General features: G+C 34.0%; 1 protein-coding gene across 1 annotated transcript; it reads left to right on the forward strand.

Moving 5' to 3' along the window:
* Nucleotides 1-12,288: 12,288 nt before the first annotated feature.
* Nucleotides 12,289-16,713, forward strand: LOC127263235 (uncharacterized). Its single transcript, XM_051292259.1, has 8 exons — nucleotides 12,289-12,344; nucleotides 12,580-12,800; nucleotides 13,542-13,715; nucleotides 13,824-15,023; nucleotides 15,106-15,239; nucleotides 15,321-15,396; nucleotides 15,779-15,874; nucleotides 16,217-16,713. Exons 1-8 carry the CDS (start codon nucleotides 12,289-12,291, stop codon nucleotides 16,711-16,713), a joined length of 2,454 nt encoding a protein of 817 aa, XP_051148216.1.
* Nucleotides 16,714-17,335: the final 622 nt, after the last annotated feature.

Consider the following 17,335-nt stretch of genomic DNA (forward strand, 5'->3'; position numbering starts at 1 on the left):
ACAACGGTTGTCCCACGCGCGACCAAAGGACAAGAATAAGGACTTTTGCAAACGTGTAAAATATATTTTGTTAACGCAATAAATAAAAAAATACTCTTAAATATCAAAGAATTTATAATTAAATAATTGGACAATTGGAATAAAATCTTCTTTCTCTGATTTCATTTAGATTAAGTCCCTATTTCATAATTATTGAATTGTAGTTTTTTTTTATAAATCAAATTGATTGTAACTCCCTATTCATTTTTCCTTACCCACCCCTCATTGATTGTTAGTTTTGGGTAAAATTTATTCTCCTCCTAAATTAGATGCTGCCGACCGAGAAACTAGGTTCCCTCATCGCTGCCATCTAATTGAAGAACATCAATTAGAAGACGAAAACCCTAGATTCTATTGCAATTCCAAAATTTATCTATGAAGAGAAGAAAATATTATGATGCTAGGGTTTGAGGGGTCGGCCAACAAAATAGTGATGGTGTTGGTGGGGGTGGTGATTCTTGAGAGTTGAAGATGATAAAGATTACTACAGAAGAGTTTGTTTGCATCTGCTACACCAAAGACTCTAATTAAGTGTAGTGTTTAAGTAATTTAACCGATACCTATTTGATACTAAAATATCATTTAGCCTTTTTTTGAATTAGCTTGAATTGGTTACATCAATGACTCTTTGATTTTCTAGTGAGAGAAAGTGAGAGAGAACAATAATGAATTAAGATATGCAAAAATAGCCAAGGTATCTACAATGAAAGACTACTTCCCCTTTTATAGACTAAAGAGTCTAGTAATACTAATATTATATTTTATGGTGATCGATGGGAATATATATAATATTTTATTTGGATGAAAAATGAAGCCCTTATTTAATACTCTTTCCGTCCGTCTCTAAGGGTCACATTTACTTTTTACGTCATTGTACTTAAAATTAAAAATATCCTTATATTGTATAATTATTTATATAAATATTTTTCTATTAGTATTAGAAGACACTAATGGAAGTATTTTTGCAATTCTTTCTTAATTTGTACTACGTTTTGATATAATAATTAATATTCAAAGATCAATATACAAAAACAAAATGAGACCTTAAAACATGACGGAGGTAGTATATTATATTTTTAAGTGGTGGGTAAGGCCTATTTAATTAAAAATATATATTAAGAAAACAATAGCTGCTACATTAAAAATAATATTTTCCGATTCCTCTAGTACCAAAAATGTTAGTGTGATTCAAAGTAGAGAAATCCATATCCTAATTAATTACTCAAATTGGACAATTCCTCAGCAAAATATAGAAATTATTTATTCTATAAGCTCATTTGATTTCAAAACTGTATTTTCTATAAAAACTCATGAAGAAACCATTATAGTCAAGAAGAATATCAAACAATCCCTTTGTTTTCAACAATTTGTTTACAAAAATATATTAATAAAAGTTATAAATATATTCATTTTGGATGAATTCAGGTTGCTGTAAAACCCTTAGTTCATTTAGGAGTAGAAACTTCAATTTATTTAGCCTTAAGAGATAAAAGATTAAAAAGATATAAAACTTCATTATTAGCCATAATTCAAACTAATATTTTTATTGGTCCAATATATTTTAATTGTTCACCAAAATTTTCAATCGATTTAACAATCTTTGATATTAGATTCATTAGTATTAGATTTTTATTTAAAATGTGATGAATTTGAAAAACTAAGAATAAATTTTGCAATAATATATATAATTTATTTTAGATTAATGACTGATTAGTTAACCCTGTCCCAACATTTTCTCTGATTGATTAGGGTTATTTAACCCAGTATTTCATTAGGGTTAAATACATGTCTCTCACTGTGTACCTTCCTTACTTCACAAGAAGTTAATGTTTTGGGAAGGAACTCAAGTTCTCACCATGGAGGCCAGAAACAATCATTTCTATCCTTCGGATGCTAGTGAGGGAACCGCGTTCTACTCGGGCAATTTCTCACCTATCTCTCAGGCTGTCTAACGAACAAATACCCATAGAAGAGCTGTAAGCTTACCAATCAAGGGTACATGTTCTCGTGAAAAGTGACAAAGGTTATCTTCTAGTGGCTAAGAAACAACCATAAACCTTAATATTTTTCCATATTTGATGGATTTTTGGGTTACTGTGGAATATGAAAGTATTTGTGATTTCTATTTGAAGCAACTAATGTTTAGAGTAGAAAATTCTAAGTCAGGGTTTGATATTTAAAACCAAAACGGAAAGTACAAGTAGCCTGACCTTCGGGAGAAAACAGAGATGTCTTTCAAGGCTCAGAACCCTTTGGTGGCATTCAATCTAAGGACGGAGGGGACTGTTCATGTTAGCAGTTTGTTGTCACAATCACAGCATGAGGTACTGGTCGAGCTAATTCAGAAACACATTGATTGCTTAGCTTGAGACTATTAAGAAATTCTTGGGTTAGAGTGGAGCTTAATTGAGCACTGACTCCCTATCAAAAAAGGTCTTAAAACTTATAAGAATGCCCCACGCAGGGTTTCGCTATAACTAATGTCTCAGATTAAGGAAGAGATTGAAAAGCTCGTAAAGGATGGCTTCATTCAGCCATGCAAATATGTCAAATGGTTGGCTAATATAGTATCGGTGACTAAGAAATATGGCAAGGATCTGTATCGACTATAGAGATTTGAATCTAGCCACTCCCAAAGATGAGCATGTTATGCCAGTAGCTGACATGTTAGTGGATTCGGCAACATGTCAACAGATTCTGAGTTTAATGGATGGATATAGGGGCTACAATCAAATCTTCTGGCTGAAGAATATGTTTAGAAAATAACTTTCAGTTGCCCTGGAGCTTTGGGCATCTACAAATGGATGGTCATGCCATTCGATTTAAAGAATGCATGGGCCACCTATCAAAGGGCTACGAATGCTATCTTTCATGACTTCATCGGGCACTCTATGGAGGTCTATATTGATGATGTCATTGTCAAATCCACCAAATTTGAAATACATATATCCGATCTTGAGAGGACCTTTGTCCGAATGAAGAAGTACAATCTCAAGATAAATCCTTTGAAGTGTGCCTTTGGTGTGTCAGCTAAAATGTTTTTGGGATTCCTCATCCGTGAGAAAGGAATTGAAGTGGATGCTAATAAAGCCAAATCTATATTAGATATTAGGCCTCCAAGGACTATTAAAGAGGTTTAGAGCATGCTCGGGAAGATGAACTATCTGAAGAGGTTCATAGCAAATACAACCAGTAAGATGAAACCAATTATCAAAATTTTGAAGGCTAAAGCAACATAAACCATTATATGGGGCGAAAAGCAACAAATGACCCTTGATGCCATAAAACAAGCTTTAACCGAACCACTAGTTTTGGTTCCACCCCGATTTGGCCGACCACTCAAGTTATACCTAGAAAATACATTTGATATGGTGAGTTTCTTGTTGTCTCATAAATGGGGTGATGGCAAGGGGAGAGAGGTATTTTATCTCAGCAAAACACTAGCCAAGGGAAACATAGGTAATTGCTAAATTCAGTATTGTTAAGTTAATTCTCCAGCGGTCCACTATGCTGGGAAGATTAATAAATTGAGCAATTAAATTAACCCCTTTTGCCTTATCTTATAAGCCGATGAAGGCCATCAAGGGGCAGGTAGTAGTTAATTTCTTAGGAGAATCCTCCAAACTTGGCCAATAGAATTTCAGCAAGGAAGACTATGTTGGAGTCTGACCCTGCTCAGGTTCTTTGACGGTTCTAGTACCCGAGAGCATTCGGGAGCTGGAGTGGTCTTAAAAGGCCTAGTTCTCATCAGATCAAGTTCTGGTTACAATTTGAAGTCATGACACATAACTCCACAGAGTACGAGGCATTAATTTTAGGATTGGAAGCTTTGGTGAAGAAATGGGTGCAATCAGTGATTATAAAAGGGGATTCCTAGCTCATTATTAACTAGGTGTTGCATTTATACGTCTATAACTTGCCTCACCTAAGAAAATACATGGATATCTTAAATAGATTACTGTCTAGAATTGCTGAGGTTACGATTGAGCATATCCCTATGACAAAAAATCACTGGGCAAACGATATGGCACATAATGCCCATAGGAAAAAATGACAAATTGAGCAGGGAGCGGTCGAATGTGATGAGTATGGAATGGATACAGTCATTGATTAGAGAAATGAGATTGGGGATTACTTGAAGAATCCAGGTTCCTTAATTACTGTTGGTGTCCGACTAATTTTTGATTAATCGGGGATTTTTTATACAAAAGGATGTTGGATGATGTTCTCCTTTGTTGTCAGGGTCTCGAAGAGGCCTTCACCGTCATGCAGGTGGTTCATGGTGGAATTTGTGAGGCCCATTGGGCGGGTTTGAATATGAGGTGGCCCATCTAATGACTTGGATATTATTGGCCTAAAATATTTGATTATTGTATTCGATTTGCGAAAGGATGGGAGGAATGTCAAAGGCACAGGCTGTTCAATCACTTAACGAATGTAGAGTTGCAGACGATTACATTATTTTTCATTTGGGGATCCCACATTCTATCATGACCGATCAAGGGCTAATATTTTGGAATAGCTGAGGCAGTTAACAAAATTTTAATTAATTTCATTGAGAAAATGATGAGCAACAACCCTAAGAAGTGGCATATGTTGTTACCACAAGCCTTGTGGGAACATCGGAATACTCAAAATTTGGCTACTGGGTTTTCACCTTACCAACTTAACTTTCTGACAAGATGCAGTCTTGCAAGCGAAAATAAAGGTACCGACTGGCTGAACAGCTCTGACAGGAATCAATGTCGATGAAGAAATGAAATAAAAAAAAAGATGATATAATATTCGGAACAATTGGACGTGACTTGGATGGAGGCTATTATTCATATGCACCATGAAAATCAGATTCGGATGATGTACTACAATAGAATATCAGTGTTAGAAAATTTAAGGAAGACGATTTGGACTGGAAGACCATTTTGCCAATCTATAAGAGATTTGGACCAATTGGGGAAGTGGTCCCGGAATCGGGAAGGGCCTTAAATAATACACAAAGAGATAGGTAAGGGAGCTTTTATTATTACTGACCAAGAAGGAAAATTACTAAATGATTTTATTAATGCCAGATACTTGAAAAGTTATTATCCTGTCTTTTCAAGTGACGAGGCCAACTGAACCACCACTTTATTTTAGAACCTAGCTAGGGGTTTGGACCCGATCAGGACCTTCCTAATCCTCATCTGGAATGGTGATACAAGGGGTGTTAGCATCATCATTGGATTTGGGAGTCCAAGGGTCAAAACATTTTGGAGGTTCTTCATCTAATAAATCATCTAGATTGGGAAGATATTGCTCCCATTGCTCTTGCATTTCTTCAAGGTTTCTCTTAGTTCTTTTTTTCATGTCCTCCAAGGTTTGGCGTTCTCGATCAAGGAGCATCCGTAGTTGGTGAGATTGTGCCAATATTTTGTTTTAGGGAAAGGTATTCGGCTACCTGGCCAAGGGCAGCCATCTGGACTGATGAAGCCAAAATTATGGTCGGGGGCGACGTAAATTAGGCTCTTTTTGGGGCATTCAAAGTCCACGCCGAGTCCTTAAGAGTCTCAGCCATGACGTCCTCCCCAGTTAGGGATTGATTGGAGTCCTTCTGAGTCAGGCCCATCACATTACCCTCCGGCACAGAGGGATTTGGCTCCTGAGAGGAAAGAATGTTGAGATTTGAGAAGTATTAGAGTAAAAGCTTTTTCAAGATGAATTAAAACAAATGATGCTTCATCAGGTATCATGTGCGTAGAAGAATGGGGTTGTGCGGGGGCCTCGTTGGGTGGTCCTTGCCTCTCAAATGATGCTTCCGTATCCTCCTCCTGAATTTCAATCATCTGAAATGAAAACTTAATGTATGAGTAAAAGATACAAAGTGGTGAAAGAAAATATGAGAATACCTGAGGAGGACTTTCGTCGGGGGCTTCAGTTGGGGAAGTTTGCCTCTCGACCATTGCCCTTGAACCGTGGCCAGTCATTGGCAGGTCTGTCGGTTGATTGTCCTTGCCCTGAGCATCTTGACCTTGGTATCAAGGTTTAGTGTTAAGGTATTGAAATAATGAGTAAAGTGGAATTTGGAAAAATACCTCAGGAGCAGCAGCTTGTTCAGGCGGAAGAGGTTGGGTTGGTAGAATAGCAGAAGGAGTGGTCCCTACAAGGGCAGTTGTGGGTTGGTGTCTACCCACCACTTGGTCTAAGGAGGGATGACTATTGTAGTGGTCGGATTTTCATGGCAACTGACAAGGACAAAGTAAATTATATGAAACCTTTTGATACATTGAATGTCAACTGAAGGGGGAGAAAGGAAAGGTGATTGTACCTACTAATTTTTCGCAAGGCAAGAGCACAAAACTCAGGAAAAAGGGACAAATCCACCTGGAGGGAAGCCATATATTCTTCCCTGGCCGCATGGTGTTCTTCCGAGGAATTGGCACCCCCAGCTTGGGCTCCCTTCAGTCACTTGGGTCACGGGGACCCAAGAGTAACTTTCCCTATCAAGGGTTAAGGTAGAAATACCAGTTGGGACCCCGATTGAGCAGCTGGAGGTGGGAAGAGAATGAGCAGGCAATCGGCAATCAGCCTCCCAACCACAGTTCAGGCAAAGTCTGACCACCTTCCTTGAAAAGCTAGAACGGTGTCTTTCCGTTCTCAGAAAGGTGTGTAGATGTGGTTGGTGAGATAGCCAGTGAGATGGTCGGTGTATAGCTTGATGGAATACGAGATGACACTATTTTGGGCATGGGCGGGAATGAGATGGGAACTGAACACTAAGTCTGGGATGCCGTGGTGGCACCCGAATTGGCGGTCTAGATAATGAGGATAGTAAGGAAAGGCAGTGTAAGCCTTTTTACTTTTCTTTATATGTTTGCTGCCAAAAAGGGATCGGGGTTTCAAGGCTGACTCCCAAAAATGAATGAAATTCGGATATGGAAGGGTAGCTGGAAGTGGATGCGGATATGGGACGAAATGAGGCAAGTAGAATAGCGGAGTCACAAAGGTCAAAAGGTAGGAGTATGAATATTATTTTAGATCGGAGTGGTTGGCTTCCAAAATAGCCTTGATCACGGTCTCAGGATTCTTATGACCTTTCCGATCAGGGCACAAGGATAGAAGATATTAACCGAACAGGGGGTTTAAGTCAATAACTAGAGGAGGGTGGCCGAAGAAAATAGTTGGGAAATACAAATGGAACCGTAGTTCCAAAAACAAACAAGACCAGAGCAAATGGTGTAAATTTTGGTGGAGCTGGAACGTTTAGGGCAGGTTTTTCCTAGGCCCTCAAAAAGGTTGGCCAAAAAAAGGGTACCGATTGATAGAAATCGGCCCATGGCAAGATGAATAGCAAAGTCAGCATGGGTGTAAAAGATAAATTTTGAAGAAGGGCAGATGACGTACCCGTAACACCCAAAAGATGGAAAAAAATTTCTTATTAATTCGGGTAGACATGTAGTTAATTTGGAGACAAGAGAGAGAAGTACATACCTGCAGAGCTAGAATAGAAGGAAGGTGACATGCTTTTCGTCGGTTACTGGAGTATTTTTGCACTGTAGTACATTTCAATGAATAGTCCCCAAGTCACTACCTTGTTGTTCAAGGACGCCTTCACATTCCAACCAGGGTGGTCGGTTTGAGGCTCTGAACCATCCAAGGTCCTGACCACAGGCTCTTCTCCCACAATCAAGAGATGAGTAATCATTGCAACATCTAGCAGGGGTCACGCCAATAGGGCCAGATGGTAGCAGAAAGGAACTGACCTTTGGGTCCTAGAAGGCAGCCATTCCCAGGATGATGGTGTCATGGATGTTGAAGGCATGGAAGGATAGTCGAATAGCTTTGTCCAGGCCTTGTTGTTTCAATTCCTTACTAGAGCTCTTTTCCACCGTCTTGAACCAGCTGCAGAATTCATCCTTGGGGTCCAAAAGATTGGTTTGGATTTCATACCATATGCGTGTAGCGTTAAAAGTTCATCGTGGATGGCTAAGTGGAGGTCGTGTTGAAGGAAGTTCAGCGTGTAACGCGACCATGCTAAGGAAATTAGTTTGGGCATAATTATACACGTTCGGGCTGTATCAGCATGGGAGCTCTACTCTTGACAGTGGCGATGAAGAGATGGACCACCGGAGTTGTGGCCAGAGATGGGTTCAGGGCTGGCTATGGTGTGAATCCATCGAAAGAGATGGTTGATGTCATTTCCATTGGCAAGGTTGGTGGAAAAACTTGATAGAAGTAGAAGGTTTTCTAAGAGAGTTTTGCACAAGAAGAGGGATATTTTGAAATGAAGGAATTGCAGCGACACGAAGAAGAAGAAGAAGAATAAGAAAGTAAGAATGATGAAAGAAAGTGTTTATAAACCTACTACCATGCCACTTGACCATCGTGATGATGTGTCTGTTGCTCTCGGGCATAGAAAGGTTGTCATGTCAACAGTCACGTCTCGCAGTACTCAGAGACGTGACCCTTGACATTCTTCTGGGAAGGGAAAAATTGTTGAGCCACGAAAAAGCTTTGCGTTTCAAAATTAGGGTTTGGCCCATGGTGTATGAGTCGGCGCCCAAATTTCTGGTGAGTCGATGTCTGAATGCCAAGAAGGTTGATGACCCAATGGGTATTGGGTCGGGTCAGGTGGGCCAGTGGCCTAGTGAAATTTTGGGTAGGGTGCATAGCAGGTCAAATATTGCAACAATTCGGCTACTATGTTCCCGAAAGCTAATTTGGCATGTCAGACGGTTTCCACTACCTGACGAGAATGGTTGAGTTCTTCGGAGAGTAACCACCAAACAGTTACTCTATGTTCAAGTGGCCGAATCAAAACCGCCCAAATGGTTACTGAAAAAGAAATAAATATTCTGAATATGGGGATGATCAGGGCATCAGAAAAAGTCTCCTTAGGGATTTGAAATCTCAAGCACGATTTATCAAGTTCGAATTCTACTTTTGGATTTTACTTTGTTTTTGTTGAATTCCACACATCAACTATTGTGATGAGCACAACCCTAATATTTGAGTAGATTGGCTTTGTACAATTTGAAGTTACCAATATATATTTATATATATATATATAATTATAGTAAAAAAAACCCTCATTCTATCCAAAATATATAAAAAAAAAAAAGAAAAAGAATTCAAATTATCCAAATTTAATATTAAAAAATAAAATAATTCTAAAAAATTGTGATCGTGGGAATTAAAATCCCTTGTCATATATATATATATATTAGCATATAACATCTGCTATGCACGGATGATTATATAATGTGATATTTAACTGAATTTTGTATTTTAAATTATAAGTTTCTTTTGACAATAAAGTTTAGCATTAAAATAGCCAAAATTAATTCATAAAAAAAAACTATATGCATAACTAAAATTAAAATAAAAAATAAGCTATATTAAAAATAAATACTAACAATCCATATTAAATTAAAAATCAAAATAAATTTAGAAAATAATTATACCTATATTTGAGAGAAAACTATTGATATTCATGTCACGATTTTTATCAAGTTGTTGACATGTAATTTAAAAAATGAAATAATATACCAAATAAAAAAATAAAAAATTTGGTAACTAAATCAAATAAATAATATTAATTAAGCGAATCAAAGTTTCATCATATATAATATTTCAATTTAAACTTAAATATAATAAAGATAAAAAATAATTATTCATAATCACTTAAATTAAAAATCAAAGTAAATTTGAAGGTAGTTTGTACCTATCAATGAGAAATAAGAAAAAAATTATTAATATTTGTGTGTCGTTTATATAATGTTGTTAGCATGCAGTTGAAAACTATTTTCAAACAATATACTAAATAATATAAAAATAGTAACAAAAATAAAAACAAACAAACAATATTAAATAAATGAATAATAAATCAAACAAAACTTATATACCAATTTAAATTCAAGTTTAAGTAAGAATAAAAATATTTATTTGCAATGTTGTTAAATGAAACATTACAACAAATAGTATCTATTGATGAAAAAAAATATTGATTTTCTTATTCCATTTTCTCTTTTATGGTCATGTTGAAAAAAAAGTTAAACAATATATCAACAAAAAAATATATTAGCAAAAGTAAAAGCAAATACGGCTGAATAAGTAAAAAAATCATAAATTACAAAATTCATATTTCAGCTTAAATTCAAATATAACTTAGATTAAAAATATTTATTAACAATTCATATTAGACTAAAAATTTGAATATAGTTTAAAATTCTGAAAAAAGAAAAATTTATTAGAATAATGATACTCAAAACCAAATCAATTAGAAAAAATACATATATAATAAAAATAAATAAGAATTTATTAGTAGAAAATAAAAATAACAAAAGACATAAAAAAATGCATACAGAATAAGAATAAAAGCACTAAAATAAAACTAGAAATTTTATACATTAATAAAATTTGTTATATTTTTCGGTATAGATTCCTCTAATATTCTTTAAGACAAAGACACGAAATTAAAATATAATCTACAAAATTAGAAAAAACTATTTTAATATAATATAAAAAACCAAATCAATTAAAGAACATACATATTAAATAAGAATAAAAAATCTGACTAGTATAAAATAAAAATAACACAATATATATTTAAAAAATAAATACATTATAAGAATGAAATTAATAACATAAAAATAATTTTTTTATATATTAAAACTTATCATAATTTTTTCTATGGATTCCTTAAATATTTTTTCAAATCAAAAGATTCAAAATTTGGATATAATCTACAAAATTTAAATATATACTATAAATACTCGAAATCAAATTAATTAGAAAGCACACATGCTCGATAAAAATGAAAAATAATGGATTAATAGTAGAAAATAAGAATAACACAATCAAGGGCAACATCCAATAAAAAATCTCGCCGTTGGATTGAAACTGCAACAAATTGCAAACACTTCCTGAAAATTTCAGTTTGATCTAACGGTTAATGAATCAGAGATCGTCGTCTTTCCAAACTTGCACCCATAAATCTCATTATAATTATTGTGGCGATTTTCGTTTAATCTAAGTATATATATAGATATTTATATATAGCTATATATATATATTTATATTTGAGAACAATGTGACCATATATATATCGATAGACTTCTTATTCTCTCCTTTTTTTTTTTTTTTTTTTTTTTTTTTTTTTTAATCTTCAATTATCACATAATAGTTTAAATTGTGTTTTTCGAATAAGGACAAAGAATATGAAGACCGGAGCCGGAGAAATATAACGGCAAACTTTTAGAAGAAATAGGAAGAAGAACAGGTGATTACGTGTTATTTTATATATATTTTCGTATTATTTATTTCCCATGTATTTTCTATATTAGTTTATATTTGATAATAAAATTTAAATTTAAATTCATTTTATTTGATTATAGTATTATTTATATTTGAAGATTTAAATTTTTTCTTCACAACTTTTTACCCAAAAATACATCCATTTGTAATATTTTTTTACTATTATTCTCTTAAAAAATTACATTTTTATATTTATTATGGTTAACGGTTTGAATTCATCTCTATTATGTGAAATAAATAAGGAGACGAGCGATTTACAGAAAAAAAAATCACAATCCGGTAGAAAAATATAAAATAATTTAATTATTTTTTATATATTATTTTGATTAATGAATTTTATATTTAATCTCTTTATGTTAAATAGTAAATTTGGATAATTATTATTAACAATTTTCAATTGTATGTTTGATACAATTATTTTATATTATTTTATTTGTAATAATTTTACTCTATATATGTTGTACTAATTACTTTATTTTATGGAAAAATTGGGTTTAAATCCCTATTTACCCTAAAATCATTTAGATTGGTTCCTATTTCATAAAACTTGGACTGCAATCTTTACTTTATTATGATGTCTTTGTAATTTCATGAATAACCCGTTTTATTGGCGCCAACGCCAAATTAGAGAAGAAGAAACTCCGACAGAAAAATGGAAGCCCACCCACGATTTTCCGATCTTCAACTCTCATCCATTCTTGGGTAACCAGTTGCCGCCAATCTCGTACACCCATCTCTCCCCTTGCAAAATCGCCGTGGCCCTCCCACATCCGGAAGAAATTGACGGGCCTTAGAGTTTCCGGCAAAGCTAAGGTGCGTTCATTCCTTCAATTGTGTCTCGATCGTTGACATGCCATTCTCTAGTCTCCATCCAACAAAAAACTATGTCGTCTTCTTCATTTGGCACCGATGACAGAAAATTCTTGTCCCTTTTATCCTTTCCATTATTGTTTTTCGACCATGGTTCGCCGGATCGGCCGAGTCCGGTCCGACTCGGCCGATCCGAAACCGGAACGGTCAGGACCGTTCTGGTTCGTCAAAAATATCCGATATTTGCCCAAAATTTTCCCATCCATTCATATCTTATCTATAAAACCCATTATAAATCTTATTCTTACCGATTTTCTACTTTTTATTCATATTATTCGAACAATTCATCTCAATTCGATCAGATCGGAGAAGAAAACATTTACCAGTGCGCTGAAGAAGAATCGTGGAGGAAAGACCTCTGTTCTGCGTTCGCGTCTGAAGAAGAATTGTGGGGGAGGGGAAGAAGAAGTGGGAGGATTCTGCGTTCGCGTCGGTGAAGAAAATCGTGGGGGAGGGGAAGTTGTTCGCGTCTGAACGAAATCGTGGGGGAGGGGGAAAGTTCTGCGTTCTGCGTTTTGGGTTCTGCGTTCTGGGTTCTGCGTTCTGGGGGAGGGGAAGAGTTCTGGGTTCTGCGTTCTGGGGGAGGGGAAGAAAGGAGGAAGGTAAATTTAATTATTATATTATTTTAATTAATTTAAATATTTATAAATTTGAATTATTTTTTATTAATTTGTTTATTTAATTTATAGGTTTAATTATTTTAGATTTAATTATTTAGAATAATTTGTTTAATTTATTGATAAATTTAGTTTAATTGTGTTGGATTGTATTTAATTTTTATTTAATCTATATAAATTGAGTTCATTAAAATTAATATTTTAGAATAACTTATAATCTTATTATTTAAAATTAATATTATTTTAGACAAAATTTGTATTAATTGTAAATTTATTGTAAAAAATTAATATTTTAACTATATTTTTTATATAAACAAATTAGTTATCTACTTAAATTTTTGTATAAGTTTGATTTATTAATAAACTAATATATAATTTGTCTATTTAATTAATGAATTACTATTTATAAATATTTTAACAATTGTATTATTCAATTACAGAGTTTGTGTAAAATGGCACCGCACAGAGATATTGGTTGGGATCATGCTACTCCTATCAGCAATGATAGAAAACAAGCAAAATGCAATTATTGTGGTAAAATTGTTCACGGTGGAATTACTAGGATGAAACAACATATAGCACATGTTACAGGTCAAGTTGAAGCATGCACGAGAGCTCCAAAAGAAATAAGAGAGTTATTAAAAAAACACTTGATCCAAGGAAAAAGTATGTGAGCAGCACATAAAAAAAAGTTAGAAGCATTGCAAAATTCCATTCGTTTGGAAGATGATTCTGATGAGGAAGAAGATGAAGTTTTTGAAATAAATGAAGATGAGATAGATGCTCTTGAAAGAAAACACTTAAAAAGAGCAATGACTGAAAGCAGAAATATGGAATTTATGGAGCAGCAGCGTAGACATTTTGTTTCCGGAGATCTACCAAGCTTGAATTTTAAAGCCGGTATATTTATTAAATTTATAAAATATATTTAAATATTAGTATATTTTTTTTGAGATAACAACCATATATGATCATATGCTTTTTTTTTTTTTTTTTTTATCTTTGTAGGAGGAAGCAGCTCGAATACAAAAGGAAGTAAAAGAAATTTTTTCGAAAGCTCTATGAAAAAGACAGAAGGTTTGCATCAAAAAAAACTTGATCCATACATGTTTCAATCGAAGAATAAGTCTTTGAAAAATATGTTTTCAAAAGATAATGCAAAAAAAGTGGGTAGAGCAATTTCGAAAATTTTTCATTTTAATGCAATACCATTTCACGCTGCCGATAGTGGTCCTTACTACCAAACGATGATTGACACGATTGCATCGGTTGGACCTGGAGTTAAAGGACCTACTGGTAAACAAATTGGTGGTGAATATTTAAACGAGGAGATGCAAGAAGTTGTACAGTATGTTGATTCTTTAAAGCAGAAATGGAAAACATACGGATGTACAATTATGTGTGATGGTTGGAGTACTCGTACAAAACATCCAATCATAAATTTTATGGTGTACTGTGATAGAGATATGATATATCACAGTTCGGTTGATTGTACAAATAAGGCGAAGACTGCGGACTTTGTCTACACCCTAATGGATAAGGTGGTGGAATCAGTAGGGGTTGACAATATTGTACAAATTGTAACTGATAGTGAAGCTAGTATGAAGGCGGCTGGGAAAAAACTGATGAGGAAAAGGAAGCACATTTTTTGGTCTCCATGCGCAGCGCATTGCATTGATTTGATGTTAGAAGACATCGGAGATATATTGTCAGTGAAAGATACGATAAAAGAAGCCAGAAGAATTACAGGATTTATATACAACAGTGATAAAGTGGTTAATTTGATGAAAACATATACGAATGGCCGAGATCTGTTGCGACCAGGCATAACAAGATTTGCAACCGAGTTTGTTGCAATGGAAAGTCTTATGAGATATGCAACCGATTTGAAAAGAATGTGTACTTCTAGAGAATGGGTTGAGTACAATAATACCTCGAGGAGAAGACATGAAGCCGGAGATATATCAGACTTGATTTTGAATGAAAGATTTTGGAAACGGATACGCCGAGTCTGTGGGGTCATGGAACCCTTAGTGAAGGTTTTAAAAGTAGTTGATCAAGATAAAAAACCTACACTACCTATCATTTATGAGGCAATGGATAGGGCAAAAATGGCAATAAAAACCGCGGTGAAAGATTTTCAACAATATTGGGATATCATCGATGAAAGATGGTATAATCAATTGCATCAAGATTTGCATGCAGCAGGTAACTATTCTTGTTATTTTTTTGTTTTTATATTGTGCTAATCGTTTGTTTTATTTTTTAATTTTATATACATTTCATGCAGCTTATTTTTTAAATCCTGGTCTTCAATACTCCGGCACTTGTGAATTTGATTCATCGGAGGTTCGAAAAGGAGTAAAAGAAGTTATCAAAAGACTCGAGCCAGATTTGGATATACAAGTAAAGGCTATGAATGAGGTAAATTATGTGAAATTTATAAATAATATATAAATATATATATATTAATTTCTAATAATTTTACTATTATATTGTCTATAGATAAACATATTTGTTAACAAAATTGGAGAGTTTGGAAGTGCACTTGCTATTAGAACTGTATCTACATCTTTACCAGGTATGTATTATGAAATTTATCATTTAATTATATTTTTAAATATACTTGTTATAAAATGTTGCATTATTAATAATTTTTTATTTATTTTTAATAGCTGACTGGTGGAATATGTACGGTGATGAAGCTCCTAATTTAAGAAAAATTGCATTAAAAGTTTTGAGTCAAACTTGCACATCATCGGGTTGTGAGCGGAATTGGAGTACGTGGGCTTTGATCCATACTAAACTTCGGAATAGATTAGCTATTGAGAAACTGCATAAGCTAGTCTATGTCCACTACAACATGCGTCTTCGGGTAAAAAATTTTATGCAAAGGACAGACACAGACGATTTTTATGACCCAATTGATTTGAATCATATTTTTGATGAAAATGATATTTTAGATGAATGGGTTAGAGAAAATGAATCTCCACTTATTCGTGATAGTGATTTGAATTGGTTGGATGAGGCTATTGAAGAAAGTGGAGATCGAGGTCAAAGTGAGCATAATGATCATGACAGTGATATGCTTTTATCTCAATTTATAGCTGATGGAAAAAAGAAGGCGAAAGAGAAAAAATCAGAAAACAAAAATACGGCCAAGAAAAAAAAAGCAATCATATTGGAATCTTCATCTTCATCGACTAATGGTGAAGATAAGAATAATAACAATGATGATGATGATGATGATGATGATGATGATGGTGGTGGTGGTGGTGGTGGTGGTGGTGGTAGTGGGAGCTACAGGGATAGCCGATACTCAAGTGATATGGGATGGGCTCAAGGAAATGAAAATTATTATGCTACCCAAGACACTGATCATGGATATCGTCCTGGTATAGAAGCTCAAAGAGATTTTCTAAATAGTTTAACAGAATTTTCAAGTGAAGCCGATGCTTCAAATTTTTCAGATACTAGGAGATATTCTGGAGTTCACGAACATATGCAAGACTTGAATATAGGTTATTCCTATGGAGATTCTTCTCATAGCTCGAGTAATAGATTGGGGAGACAGGAGTGGGACCAACCAAATGCATATCATAATCCCTATTACTCAGGATACGGTTTATCTAATCTACCCAGACATCTTCAGGATTCAGCCAATCTTCCTATATTTGGATCCAACCAACCAGTTGGAACATATTACGGAGGGATTACATCTGGTTCGGGTAGTATTGATGATCGTAGACAAAATTATGGTTCATCAAGCAGAAGCAATGATAATAGAGAATATCGAGGTTTTGATGTATATGGAAGGGGTTCATTCAGAGAAAATCAATATGGTTCGAACATCTCTCCTTATCCAAGCAATATGAATCCAGAACAAGGATATTCGTAATATAATCGATCAGCAGATGAAAATGATTTTGAACCTCCACGACATTCCACATGGTATTGAATGGTAAGTATAAATATTTAGTATAAACGTAGTTTGAACATTTTATAAAATTTTATTTGTATTTTTTTTCTAATTATTTTTATTTATATAATGCAGATGATAAAGATGAAATCTTGACATTGACGGACACAAGGTACATCATTTTGTTATTAAAATAAATTTATTAGTATAATGACAATATGCAAAACATAAAATTTAGCATTTACATTTATATATATATATCCGCTAATTTAGTTGAAATATTATTCATTTTAAATTTTGATCTATTATAAATTATAATATATTTTTTCAATAATATATATTTTTAAATTAATTATATTTATAATTTGATGTATTTTAATTAATTATTTATTATTTTTTTGAAAAAATATAAATTTTATATAAAAAAATCATATAGGCCGATATTTGACCGATACGCCGCGACCGATACGCCGCGACGTATCTGGAACGGTAAAGGCCGATCCGCGACGCCGATCCGCGACGGCGAACCATGTTTTCGACAGCTGATTTCTTTAGAACAGGTTGTCGCAGAAACTCAGATTGATTGGCTAGTACTTGAGCA

Source organism: Andrographis paniculata, unplaced genomic scaffold, assembly GCF_009805555.1.
Source record: "Andrographis paniculata isolate CXL003 unplaced genomic scaffold, ASM980555v1 Contig67END, whole genome shotgun sequence".
NCBI classification, from domain to species: domain Eukaryota; kingdom Viridiplantae; phylum Streptophyta; class Magnoliopsida; order Lamiales; family Acanthaceae; genus Andrographis; species Andrographis paniculata.

Excerpts from the sequence above, each read along its gene's own strand:
- LOC127263235 (XM_051292259.1), top strand. The coding sequence starts at position 12,289 with ATGGTTCGCCGGATCGGCCGAGTCCGGTCCGACTCGGCCGATCCGAAA. Across the intron at positions 15,024-15,105 it reads TCAAGATTTGCATGCAGCAG|CTTATTTTTTAAATCCTGGT; the intron begins GTAACTATTCTT and ends CATTTCATGCAG. Across the intron at positions 15,397-15,778 it reads TGTATCTACATCTTTACCAG|ATGAATGGGTTAGAGAAAAT; the intron begins GTATGTATTATG and ends ATGATATTTTAG.